Below are 17,432 nucleotides of genomic sequence, written 5' to 3' on the forward strand. Positions count from 1 at the left end.
CCCCATGCAGCATGGGCCAGTGGGAGGCAGCAGGGATCACCCCTCTGCCTGGCAGCACCTGCTAAGTTGGGGTTTTTGTCTCTCCAAGCCCTGGGAGCTGGGGCAGGCGTGGAAGTCATTGCCGGGCTGGGCGGGGCGGGCCTGGCTGATTCGGCCAAATCAATTTGGGACAGTGATTTGAATCACCGAATCAAATCACCGTCCCCTGAATGGGCCGAATCTGAAGCAAATCCCCACTTGTGTTCAGTGGAAACGACACAACAGAGTTCAGTCACCTGTATTAGGAAGGCAAGGGGAGGGGGAGATCATGCAGATTTCTTTCCATTCTCTCTTACCGGTAGTGTTGAAAGGCACGAGTCCTCACTCACGGCGCTCAGAGCCCCATCTGCACACATGGCGGACACCTGGATCCTGTAACGTGTCTGAGGCTTCAGCTCATCGATCTTGCAGAACTCGGCTTTGTGTCCTGTTCTCTGCTCCAACCATGTGTTGTTCCCCTCGGGGCTTTCGCTTCCAACTTCCTCCCTGTATTGCACCCTGTACTCCTGAACAGTGACTCCCTCTCCAATGACAGCGGGTGCCTCCCAGCTCAGGGCGATGGCAGTGGATTGCACAGTAGCTGCTGCAGGTTTCCCGGGGGGGCTGGTTGGCAGTGTCTCGACAGCATCACTCACGTCACTGCTCGCACTGAGCCCGGGTTTGCTCACGGCAGCGCATCGGAACTGGTACTTAGTGCTTGCACACAGCCCTGCTACCGGGAATGTCTCCTGTGTGCTAGTCACATTCATAACTGTCCAGTCCTCCTGCCCCACTCTCCTGTACTCCACCCGATAGCCGGTGAGCGCCTCTCCCCCGGCTGCTGGCTTCAGTGTGAGCTGCACACGGTCATGGCTGATTCCAGCAATCGAGGGAGGAAGAGGCTTCGCTGGAGGCTCAAAGTTGATCTTGACCAGCTCCCCGTCCTCATACAGGTAAATGGAAGCTCCTGGGTTGTCCTTGTCTGGGACAGAGGCCACAAGGAACCGAGTTTCCTCCCTGTGTTTGTTAACACGAGCAAAGTCAGAGAAGGACTTCACAGCTCGTCGTGCTTTTCTTTGTATTTCCTTATCTTCAAACCATTGCTCAGGTTCTAGGTTCTCACCATCGGATCTGGCTGATTCTGGCTTGTGTGTCTTCTCCAGAAATGATCTCCTCAGCCAGAGGTTTAATGCTGAGAAATAGGCTTCCTCCGTGTGCAAGGAAGTGAGAGTGAGAGACACAACAAAGCGATGGTTGGGGCTGAGCACGGCTGCCTGGAGCTCACTCTGGGAGGAAACGACCTCCACTCCCTCCAGCACAGCAAGGTAGGAATGGACAAAATTCATCTCCTGCTGTTTCTTCTCCAGGAATTTGCTGAGTTGCCGCGCACTGAATGGTGACTGCTGTACACTACTTAACATTTTTACTAAGGCCCCTTCCTCCTCCCCTCCTCCACGGATGGCAGGCAAGGTGCTTGCGAGCTCTTTCTGAAACACCTGTGTGCGTTGCTTGCACAGATCCCCAAATTCCTGGATCTTCCTCTGGATTTCAGGAAAGGTGGTAGCCACTCTGTCTCTCTCCATGTCATTGCATCGCACGCCACACTCAGCCAGGTGCTCCAGGACTCTCTCGGCATCTCTAATCAGCACTGAGTTGATGTCACGCACCAGCTGAGCTGCCTTGTCATTCAGGTTCCTCAGTGGGTACAGCCAGACCTTCACTGGTACAGTCCGTTTCTCATCACCCCCCAGCAGGTCAGGGAGCCCGGAGTAGACTTCCATGGCATCCTGGTAAGTAACTGGATTCTTCTCCAGAGAAAAATCACCATAAAACATGCAATGCAAATTTTCAGTTCTTTCTTCTGCCTTTTTTTTAAAGTCCCCAGATGCCTCTGCCCCTCCTGAGACCTTTGGTATCTTTTCCACCAACATTTTCATATTCCCTTCTATCTCCTGCTTGCTCTCAGATGAGGAAACCTCCCGATCAAACACAAAGAAAGCCTGGGCCCCATACAGCACAGCTGTGACCACGTGGGTGGCCGTGTGATCATCAAATACAGCAGAATGAGAGATGTTCTTTTTCCCCAGCTGGCCCATAGTCAGGTGCTCAAACCTGTCTGTCATCGTGTACCGCAGAGTCACTCGGGAATGATGTTTTGATTTCTTGGTATCGTTAAAAAATGCTGCAGACCCCCCGAGTTCCACCAGCCCCCCCAGGACACTGGCCTTCAGGGAGCCTGACAGGTTCAGGGCAGAGGCCTTGTCTGCCATGGTGTCAGATGTGATGATCTGATAATTAGTAAAGTGCTTTGGCACTCTTTCCACATCTCTCTTCAGGTCTTTGTTGTCCCATAAAGTGATACCTGGGAAACAGGACACAATCACATTTTCAGTGATTGTGGGAGGAGACAGGAAAAGGTTTCAAGTGAGTTTCTTTAACATGGGACAAATGTGAACACACTCCAAACACACTGGACACTGGCATTGAGGGCTGCTGATACACCACTGGAAGGCACACCTGTCTGTCTATGTATTTTACTCTTTGGAAGACAAGTTGTAGCTTTGCTGTTACCTCGTTCTCCCTAGGATCCATATGTAAGTCGTGCCTGTTTGATCCATCTCATCCCTACCAAGATGCTAAAAACTTTGGGGCAGGGTTTGCTTCCTTATGGCATATATTTACTGGGCCTGGTAGTGGGGCTATGACCTTGGTGTGGTGCCTATAAAGACTGAATGCAACCTAAGCAACCCCTTGATGCCAATATGCATTGATTGGTGTCACAGAGACCTGGTGGGACAGGTCTTGTGACTGCATTGTCAACAATGATGGTTACACTCTGTTTTAGAAAGATACCATTGGGAGAAAAGGTGGTGATGTTGCCTAGTATGTCAAGCACACACAGATCTGTTCCCTGATTCAGGAGAAGGAAGACAGCAAAGAAGAATGCCTTTGGATGAAGATGAAAGGTGAAAGATGGACTGATATAATGGTGGGGATTCATTATAGGCAACCAAATCAGAAGACAGAATGGACGAGGCACTCTTCAAGCGGTGACAAATCTGTCCAAAAGCTATGGGGTGGTATGATAAGTGACTTCAGCATTTCCAAAATCTGCTACGAGAACAATGCAGCCAAAAGAAAATGTCAAGGTTGTTCCTAACTTGTTTGGAGGACAACTTTCTGTTCAGGAAGGTGGAGGAGACAACTAGGAGATCGTCTATCTTGGATCTTGACCTGATCAATAGGGAAGAACTAGGGTAGGATATGAGTGTGATGAGCAACACGGGATGTAGAAACCACAACATGATAGGATTCCTGAACCTGAGCTGGGGAAAGCATGAAGTCAGCAAAATTAGGGCGCTAGATTTAAAAAAGGTGGATTTGGAGGTCATGATTGATCACAAAATAACATGAGCCACCAACGTATCACTGCAGCCAGCAAAGCAAACAAAATGCTGGCTTGCATCTACCGATGCATCTCAAGCAAGACCCAAGAAGTCATCGTCCCACTTTACTCAACCTTGTTGAGACCACAGCTGGAATAGTGTCCAGTTCTGGGGTCCACAATTCAAAAAGGATGTGGAGAAGTTTGAGACAGTCCAGAAGAGAGTCATGCAAATGATTAGAGGACAAGAGAGCAGGCCTTATGAGAAGAGCCTGAGAATCATGGGACTCTTCATCCTGGAAAATTTCAGGCTCAGGCGTGACTTGGTGGCAGCCTATAAGTACATAAGGGGTGTACATCAGGAACTAGGAGAATGTCTGTTCACTAGAGCACCCCATGAGAACACGGTTACAAACTCCTAGAAGACCACTTTAGGTTGGACAAAAGGAAAAAAAGTGTTTGTTGTCTGAGTCCCCAGAGCCTGGAATAGACACTCCCCAGAGGTGGCGCAAGCACCTACTCTGGATACTTTAAAAAAACACTTGGATGCCTATCTTTCTGGGATCATTGGCCCCCTGCCCAAAGGGCAGGAACTCAGCAGGGGTCAAGACCAGATGATCTTGCAGGGTCCCTTCCAGCCATAATGTCTATGAAATCCTATGAAATTTCATCTGACTCAAAAAGTTAACAGGCATGGTGCCGTGGGAGGACAGACTGAAGGATAAGGATACCTAGGAGGGCTGGGAGCTTCTGAAGGGCAGAGTATGGGAAGCCCATCAAGAAACCGTCCTGACATGATGGATGCATGAAAAGAATGACAAGAGACTAATGTGACTGCACAAGGAGCTTCTAGGATACCTCATGCAAAAGGAAAGTGTACAGGCAGGGAAGAATGGGTAGGGCACCAAGGATGCCTACCAGGAAGTAGTAAGAACCTGTAGGGTCAAAATCAGGAAGGGAAAGATGAAGAAGGAGCTGCACCTGGCAAAGGTGATCAAGGACAGCAAAAAGAGGGTCTATAAGCCTGTTGGCCAGAAAAGAAGAAACAGGGAAGCTCTGGGTCCTCTGGTAACAACCCAGAATTCCTAATTTAAGACACAAGGAAGGCAGAACTTCTCAACATCTACTTTGCCTCAGTCTTCACAAAAACAAATTATCTGCAGCCTGACACCTGGATAAGGAAGTGGAAAGCTGAGGAAGGAGCTAACAAAAGAGCTAATATCAAAGAGCTGCTCATGGGTCTAGATGAATTTAGGGCTGCAGAAATGGAAGAGTTCTATCTGAGGGTGCTGAAGAAACCGGCAAAGGATATCCCAGAGGCCTTGTCAATGATCTCCATGAAGTTATGGTACCAGAGCACTGGGGAAAGGCCAATGTAGTGCTCCTCTTTAAAAAGGCAAAAACATGAACCTGGCTACCTACGTAGGTGTTAATCTCTACTCAATACCTGGGACATTACTGGGGAATATCTTAAGGAAACTCACTTAGAAACATCTGGAGGAGGAAAGGCTGATCACAAGAACCCAGCATGATTATGAACAAATTGTGTCATGCAAACTTAATCTCTTGCTTTGAAATGTGAAACACATGTGGGTGGATGAAGACAATGCTTAGATATAATGTGTCTGTATTTTGGTAAGGCTTTTGACAAGATCCCACATGACCATCTCATAAAATAACTTTAGAAATGTGGGCTGGACAAAACTACTAGCTCAATAGCTGCAAGCAAAGGGTCAATAGTAATGGGTCCATGTCAGAATTGAAGGAGGTTTCAAGTGGAGTCCCACAGGCATTTGTCCTGGGCCCAGCTCTGTTCAATGGATGCTGGTCCAGAAATCTTGATCAAGTTTGCAGAAGACCGAAACTGGCAAGGACTGTGAACATGTTGGAGGATGTTCACCTCTCAGCTCCCTGTTCTTGGGGAAACCTGACACAGGACACAGACTGTTTGACTCTCAAAGAATTCCCTCCCACCTTCCCCTCCTCTGCCTAAACAGAAACTGATTAAAATGCAGTGAGAGACACACCTAAAACCCTCCAGATAAGGGTGACAAACGTGAAACAACTGCCCTACGTCTCATTTGCATCTGAGATGGGGCCAGATGACCATTCATTTACATGAGAGATGGAGAACAGAAAGCCTGAAGCAGAGACTGCAGTGAATTCTGGGATCAGCGAAGCAGGGGAGCACGGCATGATGGGGAATCTCTGCTCCAAATGCTCATCAACCCCCACACCCAGCTCAGCATTTATCAGACCAGTTCTAATCTGGATTTACAAAGGACTTTCCCCCCCCACACACACACTCTTTAAGCAGAAGTAAGTTTACTAGGCATCTCGGGCCGTACAGTCCCCGGTCCCACTATGGGAGGCCTATTTAAACTTAAGTAGCTAAAACTTGGTTGCCGGGTTAGGGAGTGCTGAGGCAATAGATTGAGTCAGAGCGGGTATGGGTAGCATTTGAACAATGGTACAGGGTTCATCACAGCTTCCAGCCTCTTGGAGCCCTGTCCACAAGTGTTGTCATACTTTTCCCGAGACGACTGGTGGAAGTCCTCTCCACAACAGGTTGTGAACACTCCAATAATTGCCTTAAGTCTGTTAAAACACTATAGTAAGATCTGGAAAAGTCATGCTAAGCTGAGGCTTGTTCACAGCAAGTGAAAATCCAAAACCCTGATGCTGCAAGCTATCTATTGTTTCTGAAGACACCAGGCGATGTCCCATCAGTATATCTGCTATCCATAGAAATGTCAAGCTGGCTCCAAGTAGATGTTTCCTGAGTATCAGTCAGTCTCCTGAGATGTCCCAACCAGATAACCCCTTGTCAATAGAAAAGACAATTTGATTGACACTACTGAGAATGCTTGAAAGAAGCTGAACTGGGGGTATAAAAATCTGTAAAAGCAGCAGCAGTGTGTGCTGATACCACCCGCTTTCTCCTGGAGCCGCGGCAGGAGGCAGATCGTCTCCCTTCAAGGATCGTGCTGGGAACTTTCACCTGTCGGCTCTGCAACCCGAGTGCCTCGGACTGGTGAGATCCCAGCTCTCTCTCTCTCTCTCTTCTCTTCTCTCCTCTCTCTAAGCACAGATTTCTGAACCTGAACTGTATTAGTTAAGCTTGAGCTCAGTTTCCCCAAATACTTAGTGAAACCAGGGTATACTGTGACTGTTTGTGTTTGTTTTTCCTTTGCATGTCTATCACTACCAGTGTCAATATATATTTAATCTACTTAGCAATAAATAACTTCTATAGTCAAACTGGTGGTAACTGGGTATATTTTGCCTTCTTTACTTCTCTTTCCCCACTTGCTCTGTAGCAACGCCCCTCTTACCTAAGCTAAAGATCCCTGTGTAGCCCAAAAATACTGTGGAGTCTGCTCATCAAGAGGCTAAAAGATTGGGACATGCTGAGTTTGAAACACATAAGGGGATCAGCTTGTACAGGCTGGTTGACCCAGTTTGGCTCAGACGTGCCCTAATGAACTGAACGCTGGCCCATGAGGGTGTCATCTGGACACCCAGCCAGATTCAGAGGTATTCGGTTTAACCGTGTGCTTGTGTCTGACTGTGGTTATTGTTGCCCTGATGAACTGATTCTTGGCATATGAGGGTGTCAGCCTGTCCATGCTGATCAACCCGGCCAAGGTCAGGTGTGTCACGCTAATCTGTATGTGTTTGTGTGTGACTGATTTGGGGACTGGAGGAACCCAGCCCCACTGAATTGAGTCCTGCAAGATAGCTCCATTGGGGGTGAGGGCTTGCAGAAGGGAGAGATACAGCTCTGTGTAGAAACACAAGTAACACAAGCAGCACATTGATAGAATTACCAAGCCCTAATAAATGAGCACACCCCAAAGTAGCAGGTGACTATGGTAACAATGTGAGCACAGTTTAGGATCCTGACAGATTGCAAAGCTGGGCTGGAGCAAACAGGATGAAGTTCAGTGAAGACAAATGCAACTTCCCATGCTTTGGTAGGAATGATCAAAAACACAGATACAAAACGGGTGATGCCTGTTCGGAAGGGAAAACTATGGAGGAGGTTCTGGAATCACAGACTCAGTTTGACTCTGCAGCGTGATGCAGCCACACAGAAGGCAAATTCAGTTTTGAGCTATTCCAGTAGAAGCATTAGGGTGCAGAAGAGAGGATGTGGAGAAATTTGAGAGGGTCTAGAGGCAGGAAACAAAGATGGTACAGGGCTTGGGAAGCAAGTCACACAGGGAGGATCTGAAGGAGCTGGGCATGGTCAGCTTGCAGAAAGGTATTTCAGATGGGAAATGAGAGCAGTCTTCAAATCCTGGAAGGGTTGCCATAGAGAAGAGGGAAAGAACCGTTTCTCTCTCTTTGCAGAGAGTGGGATGTGGACCTGTGGCTTGAAGTTTTGGGAAAGTAGGTTTGGATTGGTTCTCAGGCTGGACTCCTCATCGCTGGGGGTGGTCAACAAGAGGCTGGACAGCCACTGGTCAGGGATGATCTAGACACAGTGATGCCTGTGCTCTGCTATGGGGATTTCCCAGCTTTTCGGCCTCTGTTGTTTTCCCCATCCCCACCTTCCTGCTCCGTATGTCACGGTGCTTTCAAGCCTCCCCCAGAGGCCCTGGGTGTTGACTGCAGCCCAGGATGGCAATTCTGACTAGGCTGTGCCAGTGCTTCTCCGGGGAATTATGGCTGGAGGTTCCTGGCTAGAGGGCCTTGCTCCGCTGCTCTGGGTAACACTGATAACCATATCTGGAGTCAGGAAGTAACTTTACCCCCTTCTCGAATTGGTATGGGCTGGGGGCAGGGGACTACTGTCCTCTATGGCAGGGAGTGGGTTGTGGGGGACTCTTCCTGAGTTCTCTTGAGTAGATATTAACAGCCTTTCAGAGAAGCTGGCCACCATGGCCCACCTGCTTTACCTCTGGCAGGTTAGGATGTTATGTCTTGTGTCAGGATTGATGGTAGTTTTACACAGAGTTTAGATTATAGATTGTACGGGATGGTTTGGACAAAGCTGATCCTACCTCAGGCAGGGGGTTGATCTCTGGAGCTCCCTTCCACCCCCACTTCTCTATGGATCCATAACTCTATGAAAATGTAGATGAGCTTTTGACAAACTGAACCACTGAGAGGGCACTCCTCTAACTGGAAGATGGATAGTCCGAAGTGTGTAACCCTATGAAGGGTGTTGCATGGTCAGGGCTTCAATCCCTGGTGAGATGAGTGTCCTTGTTCTGACAAGTATTTCACTCTGGGGCGGGGGGGAGGGGAGAGAGAGAGGCAGGAGGGGGGAAGAAGGGATACTTTGGCACTCTCACAATTTTTTTTTTTACTCTTTTAGAATAAAGGTCTAAACAAAAACAAATAAATAAAGTCTCTGTCTGTCTCTGCCATGCAATTATGTTAGTCCAAACAGATCAAGGTAATGCCCACTAAGTGTCTGATGAATACCTTCCCTGAGCACTCTTTAAGCATCTCTATACCCCAGGTTTAGCTCTAACCAGCTGCTTTCCGGTCTCATAGCTGACATTACATGGAAGGGATAAGGAAGGCACCTGCTTTACATACCTGGAATGACAGTGTCATTGCGGCAGTCGTACAGCATCCCCAGCCGGAAAGGGCGCCCAAGGGCAGGTATCTCGATGGTACAAGTTTCAGTGTGAGCCATGGTGGCAGCAGAGACTGTTCCTGGCCTGAAAAACATGAGGACCAGGGTGATGTGGATGAAGTGATCTCAACTGACATGCGCACTTCTCATCTGGAGGTGAGCTGCTCAGACTCCGCTAGGGACCATTATAGGAAACAAGAAGATCTGTTCCCACTTCAGCTACTAACTGTACTTGTACCGAAGGCAGGAACTCTACACCTGGACAGTGGGAAGGTGATTTCATAGATTTCATAGACATCAGGGCTGGAAGGGACCTCGGGAGATCATCGAGTCCAGCCCCCTGCCCAAAGGGCAGGAAGTCAGCTGGGGTCATAGGGTCCCAGCAAGATAAGCATCCAATTTACTCTTGAAGGTGTTCAATGTAGGCGCTTGAACCACCTCCGCTGGCAGACTGTTCCAGATGCTGGGGGCTCGGACAGTAAAGACATTCTTCCTTATGTCCAGCCTGAAACGGTCTTGCAGGAGTTTGTGACCGTTTGACCTCGTCATCCCTTGGGGCGCTCTGGTGAACAGATGTTCCCCCAGATCCTGGTGGTCACCCCGATAAACTTATAGGTGGCCATCAGATCACCCCTGAGCCTGCGCTTTTCCAGGCTAAAGAGTCCCATGGTTCTCAGCCTGTCATCGTAAGATCTGTTTTCCTGACCTCTGATCATGCGCGTGGCTCTCCTCTGGACTCTCTCAAGCTTCTCCACATCCTTTTTGAATTGTGGAGCCCAAAACTGAACGCAGTACTCCAGCTGCGGCCTCACCAAAGCTGAGTACAAGGGGAGAATGACATCCCGGGATTTGCTCGAGAAGCATCTATGGATGCACGCCAGCGTTTTGGTCGCTTTATTAGCCGCAGCATCGCATTGCAGGCTCATGTTCATCTTGTGGTCAATGATGACCCCGAAGTCTCTTTCCTCTGTAGTTCTATCCAACGTAGCACTGCCGAGCCTATAAGGGTGCTGCAGGTTTTTCCTCCCAAGGTGGAGAACCTTGCATTTTTTGATGTTAAACACCATCAGGTTCTCGTCTGCCCATTTGCTGAGCTTGTCCAGGTCAGCCTGGACTTCTATTTTCCACAGGGAAGAGGGCTTAGGCAGTTGGGAAGGACTTTCAACTTTGCTGATGAATGGGTGACAAGAGTTGATGGCTTGACACTGAATTTAGAAACATCCAATCCCAGTGCAAAGAAGTGCAACATGGGGAATGTGCTGGGAGCTGTCCTCACCCACCTGCCCTAACTCAGTAGTACCCAGGGAGAGGGACCCAGCTATTGATGAAGTAATACTTGGATTCCTGGGTGGCTTGCCAGACCTACAGGAAGTTACTTTTAAGAGGCTTGGGAAGCAATTGAGCAGTGTGTTTAGGTGGTTATTTCCTATTTGCTATATGTATGCTTCACATTTTGAGAAGCTTGTTTAGGAAAAGGAGAAGTTTGTGGGAACACAGGAAAGTCAGGCTGGAAGGGACCTCACAAGACCACACCTAATCCATCCCACTGCTCAAGGCAGGATTATAGATTGTAATGCCAGAAGGAACCTCGGAAGATCATTGGGTCCAGCCCCCTGTGTAGCATGAACTGAATTAATGTAGCTGATGTTAACACAGAGTGCATTAGTAGTGAAATGTAACCATGTTTGTCTTGTTCTGCAAGCAACTTAAAAACTCTATTTTGTATCTGTCTGCTTGACATAAGTGAATGAACTCTGCATAGCCTTCATGTATGAGTGTGTGTAAAAGGGTGAATGGTGAGGAAAGGGCATACAGATGGGAGAAGATGTAACTGTTTATGTAAGCAACAAGGTGCCAAATGTAAGTTGCCAGTTGGTAAACTAATTAATGAATGGCTGAAGAATCCCTTTTAGGCCTAGGGCACAAGGAAGATAATGAAGAGAAAGAATGCACCCATCCTGCCAGACGGGCACCAAGAACACTCCAAGGCTGAGATAAGCTGAAGAAATCTTCAAATCTGCTGTCTTCAAATCAAGAACAAGCCCAGGTTAGCCCCTCTGGGCTGATATTGAGCAACTGTTGCTGGAAACTATATCTGGTGTATGTGTGGATGGAATGGTTGTTTTGTGTATGTGTACCTGTGTAATGGTGTGTATTATGATTTGTGTGTGTTTGTATGAATAGTATGCCCAAACCTCTATGTCTAACTCATGTGATCAATAAACGCGGCACCTTGCCTTATCCCCCTTTATAACGTCTCAATCATAATTTGGGCATTTAGGAATTTGAGTAACACCTGTACCAGGCAGGAAAGATAGCTGGGGGTCAGGTGACCCCAGCAAGGTGACTGTCTAGTCTCCTCTTGAAGATTTCCAGTGTAGGTGGTTGCACCACCTCTGGAAGGAGCTCCTCCTGCAAGCTGAGGCAGCTGCTCCTAGTCCTGTCCCTTATGGCCACACACAAAAGTCCATCTCCACCCTCTCTCTAAACTGCCCCCTAGGTATTTGGAGACTCTTACCAAATTCCTCCCCAATCTTCTCTCTTCCAGATGAAATCACACTAGTTCTTTCTGCCTCCCCTAATAAGTCTTCCCTCCCAAGCCTCTAATCATTTGGTGGCTCTGTGCTAAGCATTTTCCAAACTGTTAAATCCTTCTTGAAGTGTGGGGCCAAAACCTGGACATAAGACTCCAGGGAAGGCCTCATCAGGGCTGAAGACACTAGATGAATCACTTCCTTGATTTTTCTAGTAACAGTTGTTAGTACAACCCAAGATGTTGTTACTGGCTTTTGCAACTAGAGCTCACTGTTGCCTCATAAGCAGCTTCTGGTTGACTGTAATCAGGTCGGTCTCTGCAGCCCTGCAGCCCTATTCAGTCATCCCCCAGCCTGTATTTGTGCATGCAGTTATGCCATCCCAAGGGAAGGACTTTGCATGGGTCTTGGCTATATCTCATCTCACTGACTGGGGACATTTCTCCAGTCTATCCAGGTCACTCTGGACACAGGCACTGTCCTCCAGATTGCAACTCCACCCAGCTTGGTGTCATCTGCAGTTTTGCAGACTGTGCACTCAATCCTATTGTCCAAATCATGAATGAAGATTTTAAACAATACTGGACCTCGGAAAGACACTTGGACTACCTCACTCTTCCAAACTAGACATGAACTACTCACTGAGCCTGATGATGTAACCAGCTGTGTATCCACTTTAAAGAACATTCATCCAGCCTTAGCTTGTTAATGAGAATGTTGTGGGAGATATTTCCAATCTTCCTCTACAATGTGCTTTGCATAATTGTTTCTATGTATCTCCATTTCTACTGTTCTCTGCCTGATGTTGGCAGCAATTTAGTATCATAATCACACAATCAATAGAAAATAAGGGTTGGAAGGGATCTTAGTTGTTCACAACTTGTCCATCCCCATGCTCAAAGCACGACCAGCCCCAACTGGATCATACCAGCCATGGCTTTGTCTCACAGGTCTTAAATACCCCCAACAATGGGGACTCCACCACCTCTCTGGGGACCCTGTTACGATACTTTACTATCCTCCTGATGAGAGAGTTCTCCCTAATATCCAACCTCAACTTCCCTTGCTGCAGCTTGAGCCCATTGCTCCTTGTCCTGTCACCTGCCCCACTGAGAACAGTCCAGCTCCATCCTCTTTGCTATTGCTCTTCCGGGAGTTGAAGGCTGCTACCAAATTCCCTCTCTGTCCTCTATCCTGAAGTGCCTTGATTGACATAAAGCTACTGAGCTGAGTACAGGGTGACTGGGTAATAAAAAGTCAAAGGCCTGTGCTAAACGAGAGGTGATATGGGAGAAGCGGGGGCCATCTTTTTTGGCAAGCATACCACAAATTAAGCCCCAAGCCCTCCCCAAGTGTCCCTTTCCCTGCCTGACCTGCTTCTCTTCTTCCTGCTGCCTGCCACCTCTGTCTGTGGAGAGAGGAGCTGTTCCAAAAATGACTCCTGCTTTTTTGCCTTCCTTTCAGTTTCACGTAGGAAAACCAACCGGATTTAAAAGCTTTCACTGAACACTTTGGTCTTTAAGCATGTCTTTGTTGCTATGTTTTTGGTATTGTGTCACTGGGAGTGAGAAACAAGAGGATTGGGAAGAACATTGTCTTTCAATCCACCAGCCCCCTCAAACATCCAATGCCTATCGTGTGTGGCCCTGCTAGGGATAGCAGCAAATAGTCCCCACCCTTGTCTCCTCCATCCCAGATCTCACCAACTTCTGCTACTCCAATACCTGTTCCCTGTTCTTCACAAGGGAGAAGTCACTCCCTTGCGACCCATTCAGCCAGTTCTCCAAAGCAAACAACCAGCCAAAGCAAAATCCTCTGTCCTCTCCCAGACACGAGAAGAGCCCTCAATTTCTCTGGCTCTATAACAGTAGCCTAACTCAACCTTCACAGCTTGCTACCTCTTTCCCCTTTCTTTCTCCTCAGGGAGAATTTCAAGCTCCCAATGAGACAATTTTGCTCAGCCTCATGCCCCACAGGTAGGTTTTCTTCACAAACCTAGTTTTTCCTCCTTAGAAAAGGGACAGCCCACCCTAGTACACGTTGCATCCCAGCTCTAGGGCAGAACAGAAACACTGACTATTTATTTCACTGTTACCAATTTTTATCATTTTGTTATGAATATTTGGATACTAGATTTTTTTCCTCCAAGCCCCCAACACCTGAATTCCTGCACTTACATGAAAATCTCAGTAGTGATGGCTGGACCTTGAACTAAAGGCATTTGAATGCAAGTGAGATTAAATAAATAATGTTCTGATGGCAGAGAAGATGCAGAACTGCTACGTTTATAAAATATGGAAATGGAGCTGTGGCGGGCCAGTAGGGGGCGCTCCTGCGTTGAGCCGCCCACCTCCCTGCGCTCGACCACCTGCCAGGCTCTGAATGCCTCCCTACGGCACCTTATGCTCGGCCGACCCCTCTCTCGGAGCACACTCGCTAGTCTGGGGGTAACATCGCCCCCACCACCCCGAGAAGGGACTGTCTCGGCCCTGTGTCCTCAGGGAAACACAGGCCTAAAGTCCTACGGGTACTCGACCCAGTACAGGCACTTGGGGCACTTCCCCAAGTAAGGAGGCAAAAAGTAAAGTCTCCCTTAGTCGGCAGAACTAAGGGGTCTATTGGGCATAATTTAGACCCACCCCTCAATAAGTCTCCCACACCAGTCACAAAGGAGAACTTTATTGATTACAGGGGGTAGGGGAAACTAGGGTACAGGGTTGAGCAATATCTTAGAAATCCTGGAGACCAAACAGTCCGGCTGAGGTAGCCTTTTGATCACGCATCTGTGTTACTGCCAGCTAGATATCGAATCAGATTGAGTAGCTTACTCACAAGCATCCTCCAAAGGCAGGTGCAGTTTCCCTTTGGGGGTAGGCAGTTCCTTGCTCATGAGTTTTGGGGTGAGAGAGAGCTAGGTCCAGATGGTAAGGCCTCTCTGTGTCCCCCGCATGGCTGCTGCTGGTTCACCTCATGGCCAAAGAGAGAGACCGCCTCCTAGCCCGTCCTAACTTATATAGCCCCTGTGACCTCATTCACCTGGTCCGGTGGAGGTCAGTCCCAGTTGGCTGTCAGCCAACCAATTTGAAATACATCACCTGTTACCGGGCAGATTCCAGCTCCCCAGGTAGATGCCCCTCACCCAGGTGGCTGATGCCAGTCCCGTGGGCAGAGGGAGCAGGTTCCACCCCCCAGGACTGCAGCCAGCTCAGGTTACCTAAAGAGACAGGCTGAGGTGTGACTCCTCCGTGCCGGCCCATCTAATCACATTGTCACAGGGCAGAGATTTTGGGGAGAAACCAAGGTGGCTTTCTGCCACCGGAGCCATAACAATGGACCAGGCTGGATTCAAAACACCAAGGCCTGAGATGAAGGATCACACTTAAAAATCCCCAGAAACACAGCACTTGGCTTAAAATAATGACCTGTGGTTCCTGGAGGAATTCAGGCCCCCAGTACAGAGAAGCATTTGGAAGAGCCACTCTACCCAGCACTGAAAACCAACAGGCCACACGGCTGTATGTTTTACAACCAAGACACAAAGCAATTTAGAAGCACCTGAGGCGTTTCCCACAGATTTTGGTACCAAATGCAAACCCCATTTACTACAGCCCTTACAGCTTCCTAGAGCAGCTGCGTCCCCGAGCCACAACAGGGTTCCCCAAGCTCTACAGGCCACTCTCCTTGTATTCTGACATAGACATTCACTTAGGTCCTTACCTGAGCAGTCGTAATCCAGGCTGGACACGAGACAGAGAGCTCCTGAAACTGCCTTTTATCAGAGAGCTGCATGCACTATCTAAGCAAAGGAAATGAAATGAGAGGAACTGAAAGTAAATGCACTGCCTTTGTGGGCTGCTCCGCTCTAACAGTTGGACCCGCCCTCTCCCCAGAGCCCAGAGAAATAGTTTGTAGAGAAGTGCAGAGTAGAGTGTACTGAGGCCAATCCAAGATCACAGGGGGACAAGCAAACCAGAAGCACTGTCTGCCAGGCTCTGGAAAAGGGGATTCATTGGAAATGAAAGTGGGAAGCAGCCTCTGGAGTCATAGGAGAAAGAAAGAAGTTCCTGTACGAACGCGGGAACAGCTGCTTCATACCAGACACTTGTTCTTATTGTGGCACATAGACAACAGAAACCAGGAGGAGGATTTTCACAGGAACAATAATGAGTTAGGTGCTGAGCTTCCACTGGCATTCCCTGCCAGCTTAGGTGGCATTTGTGCCTCCAGAAATCTCCTGTCTTGTTTGTCATCCATCTATGCAGTGCAGGCATTTTGAGCTGGCAGAGCAGGCACCTGTTGGTTAGAAACACAGGCTGTGGCCCTGGACAGACGTATTTAACATTGTTGTCAAACAAAACCAAAAACCCCAGCCCCACAGAGAAGGTCAAACCCCTACCCTAGGGCAACTTTACTCAGTCTTGTGTAGAAAGACCCCTGAAAGACTCAGGGGCAAAGCCCCACTCATGTAAAGGAGCACAGGAGGTGCTTTCTGTCTGTGCCTATCTGTTGCTTACAGGCGTTATAAGGCTTCAGACTCTTCTTGGTGGGCGCCCTGCACCCAAGCGACGTCAGGGTGAGACTTTGGCTTGGGTGCCACCTGCATCATAGAATCATAAAATCATAAAATTTGGGTCAAAGGGACCTTGTAGATCTCCAAGTCCGACCCCCCGCTTGGGCGGGAGAAAAAACTGGACTCAAATGAGTCCAGCCAGGTAGGCATCAAGCCTCTTCTTAAAGACCCCCGGGGTAGGAGCCAGCACCACTTGCTTAGGAAGTTGGTTCCAGCTCCTAGCCGCCCTATGAACAGGTTTAGGTCCCGCAGTCTTTCAATGTGGGGTCTGCCCTGTTGTCCCCGGATCATGCAGGTGGCCTCCTCTGGACCCTTTCAATGTTATCCACATCCCTCCTGAAATGGGGCCCCCAGAACTGGATGCAGTACTCCCGCTGTGGCCTGAGCAGAGCCGCATAGAGGGGGAGGATCACCTCCCTGGCTGTACCTGAGATGCATCTGTGGATGCACGACCAGGTGGAGTTAGCCCTTCCAACCGTGACCTCGCATTGTCGGCCCATGTTCATCTTGGAGTCAGTAATGACTCCAAGGTCCCTTTCTGCCTCCGTGCTCTCAAGAAGGGAGTTTCCCATCTTATAAGTGTGCTGCTGGTTTCTACTGCCTAAGTGCAGCACCCTGCACTTGTCAGTATTGAAACGCATCCTGTTTATGTCAGCCCACCCCTGTAACTTATCCAGGTCTTGCTGCAATCTTTCCCTCCCTACTAGCGTGCTCACCTCACCCCAAATTTTAGTATCATCAGTGAATTTAAACAGGTTGCATTTCACCCCATTGTCCAAATCGCTAATGAAGAAATTGAACAGTGCAGGCCCAAGGACCGAGCCCTGGGGGACTCCGCTGCCCACTTCCCCCTAGGTTGAATATGACCTGTCCACCACCATCCTCTGAGTATGACCCTTGAGCCAATCTGCAATCCATCTGACTGTGTAGGAATCAATGCCACAGTCGCCTAGTTTTTTAATGAGGCTGGGGTGGGAGACGGTGTCAAAGGCCTTGATGAAGTCTAGAAACACTACGTCCATGGCGACACCTGCATCCATTGCCTTTGCGACCTGATCATAAAAGGCAATCAGGTTGGTCTGACATGACCTGCCCCTTATGAAACCATGCTGGTTGCCCTTGAGCATCATCCCTGAAGCCGGCCCATCACAGATGTGCTCCTTGAGGGTCTTCTTAAAGAGTTTCCCAAAGATAGAGGTAAGACTGACAGGCCTATAGTTGCCTGGGTCCTCTCTCTGCCCTTTTTTGAAGACGGGGACCACGTTGGCTATCTTCCAATCATCTGGCACCTGGCCTGAGCACCACGAGCACTCGTAAAGCCATGCCAAGGGC

The 17,432-nt window shown here is 48.7% G+C and overlaps 1 protein-coding gene across 1 annotated transcript; it reads right to left on the reverse strand.

Annotated features, from left to right (window-relative positions):
* Positions 1-98: 98 nt before the first annotated feature.
* Positions 99-9,267, reverse strand: LOC149851749 (stonustoxin subunit beta-like). Its single transcript, XM_090030417.1, has 2 exons — positions 8,957-9,267; positions 99-2,380 (listed from the first exon to the last, which is right to left on the reverse strand). The coding sequence occupies exons 1-2, from the start codon at positions 9,090-9,092 to the stop codon at positions 306-308; spliced, it is 2,211 nt and encodes a 736-aa protein (XP_089886543.1). The 5' UTR covers positions 9,093-9,267; the 3' UTR covers positions 99-305.
* Between the last annotated feature and the right edge of the window lie 8,165 nt (positions 9,268-17,432).

This window comes from Crocodylus siamensis, unplaced genomic scaffold (assembly GCF_052110815.1).
Source record: "Crocodylus siamensis isolate JL-2025a unplaced genomic scaffold, ASM5211081v1 HiC_scaffold_281, whole genome shotgun sequence".
NCBI lineage: Eukaryota > Metazoa > Chordata > Crocodylia > Crocodylidae > Crocodylus > Crocodylus siamensis.

What these genes read in the sequence shown, in the direction of transcription:
- LOC149851749 (XM_090030417.1), bottom strand. Translation starts at nt 9,092, where the DNA reads ATGTTTTTCAGGCCAGGAACAGTCTCTGCTGCCACCATGGCTCACACT. An exon ending in CAATGACACTGTCATTCCAG is followed by an intron (nt 2,381 to 8,956) that starts GTATGTAAAGCA and finishes CCTGTTTCCCAG; the next exon opens with GTATCACTTTATGGGACAAC.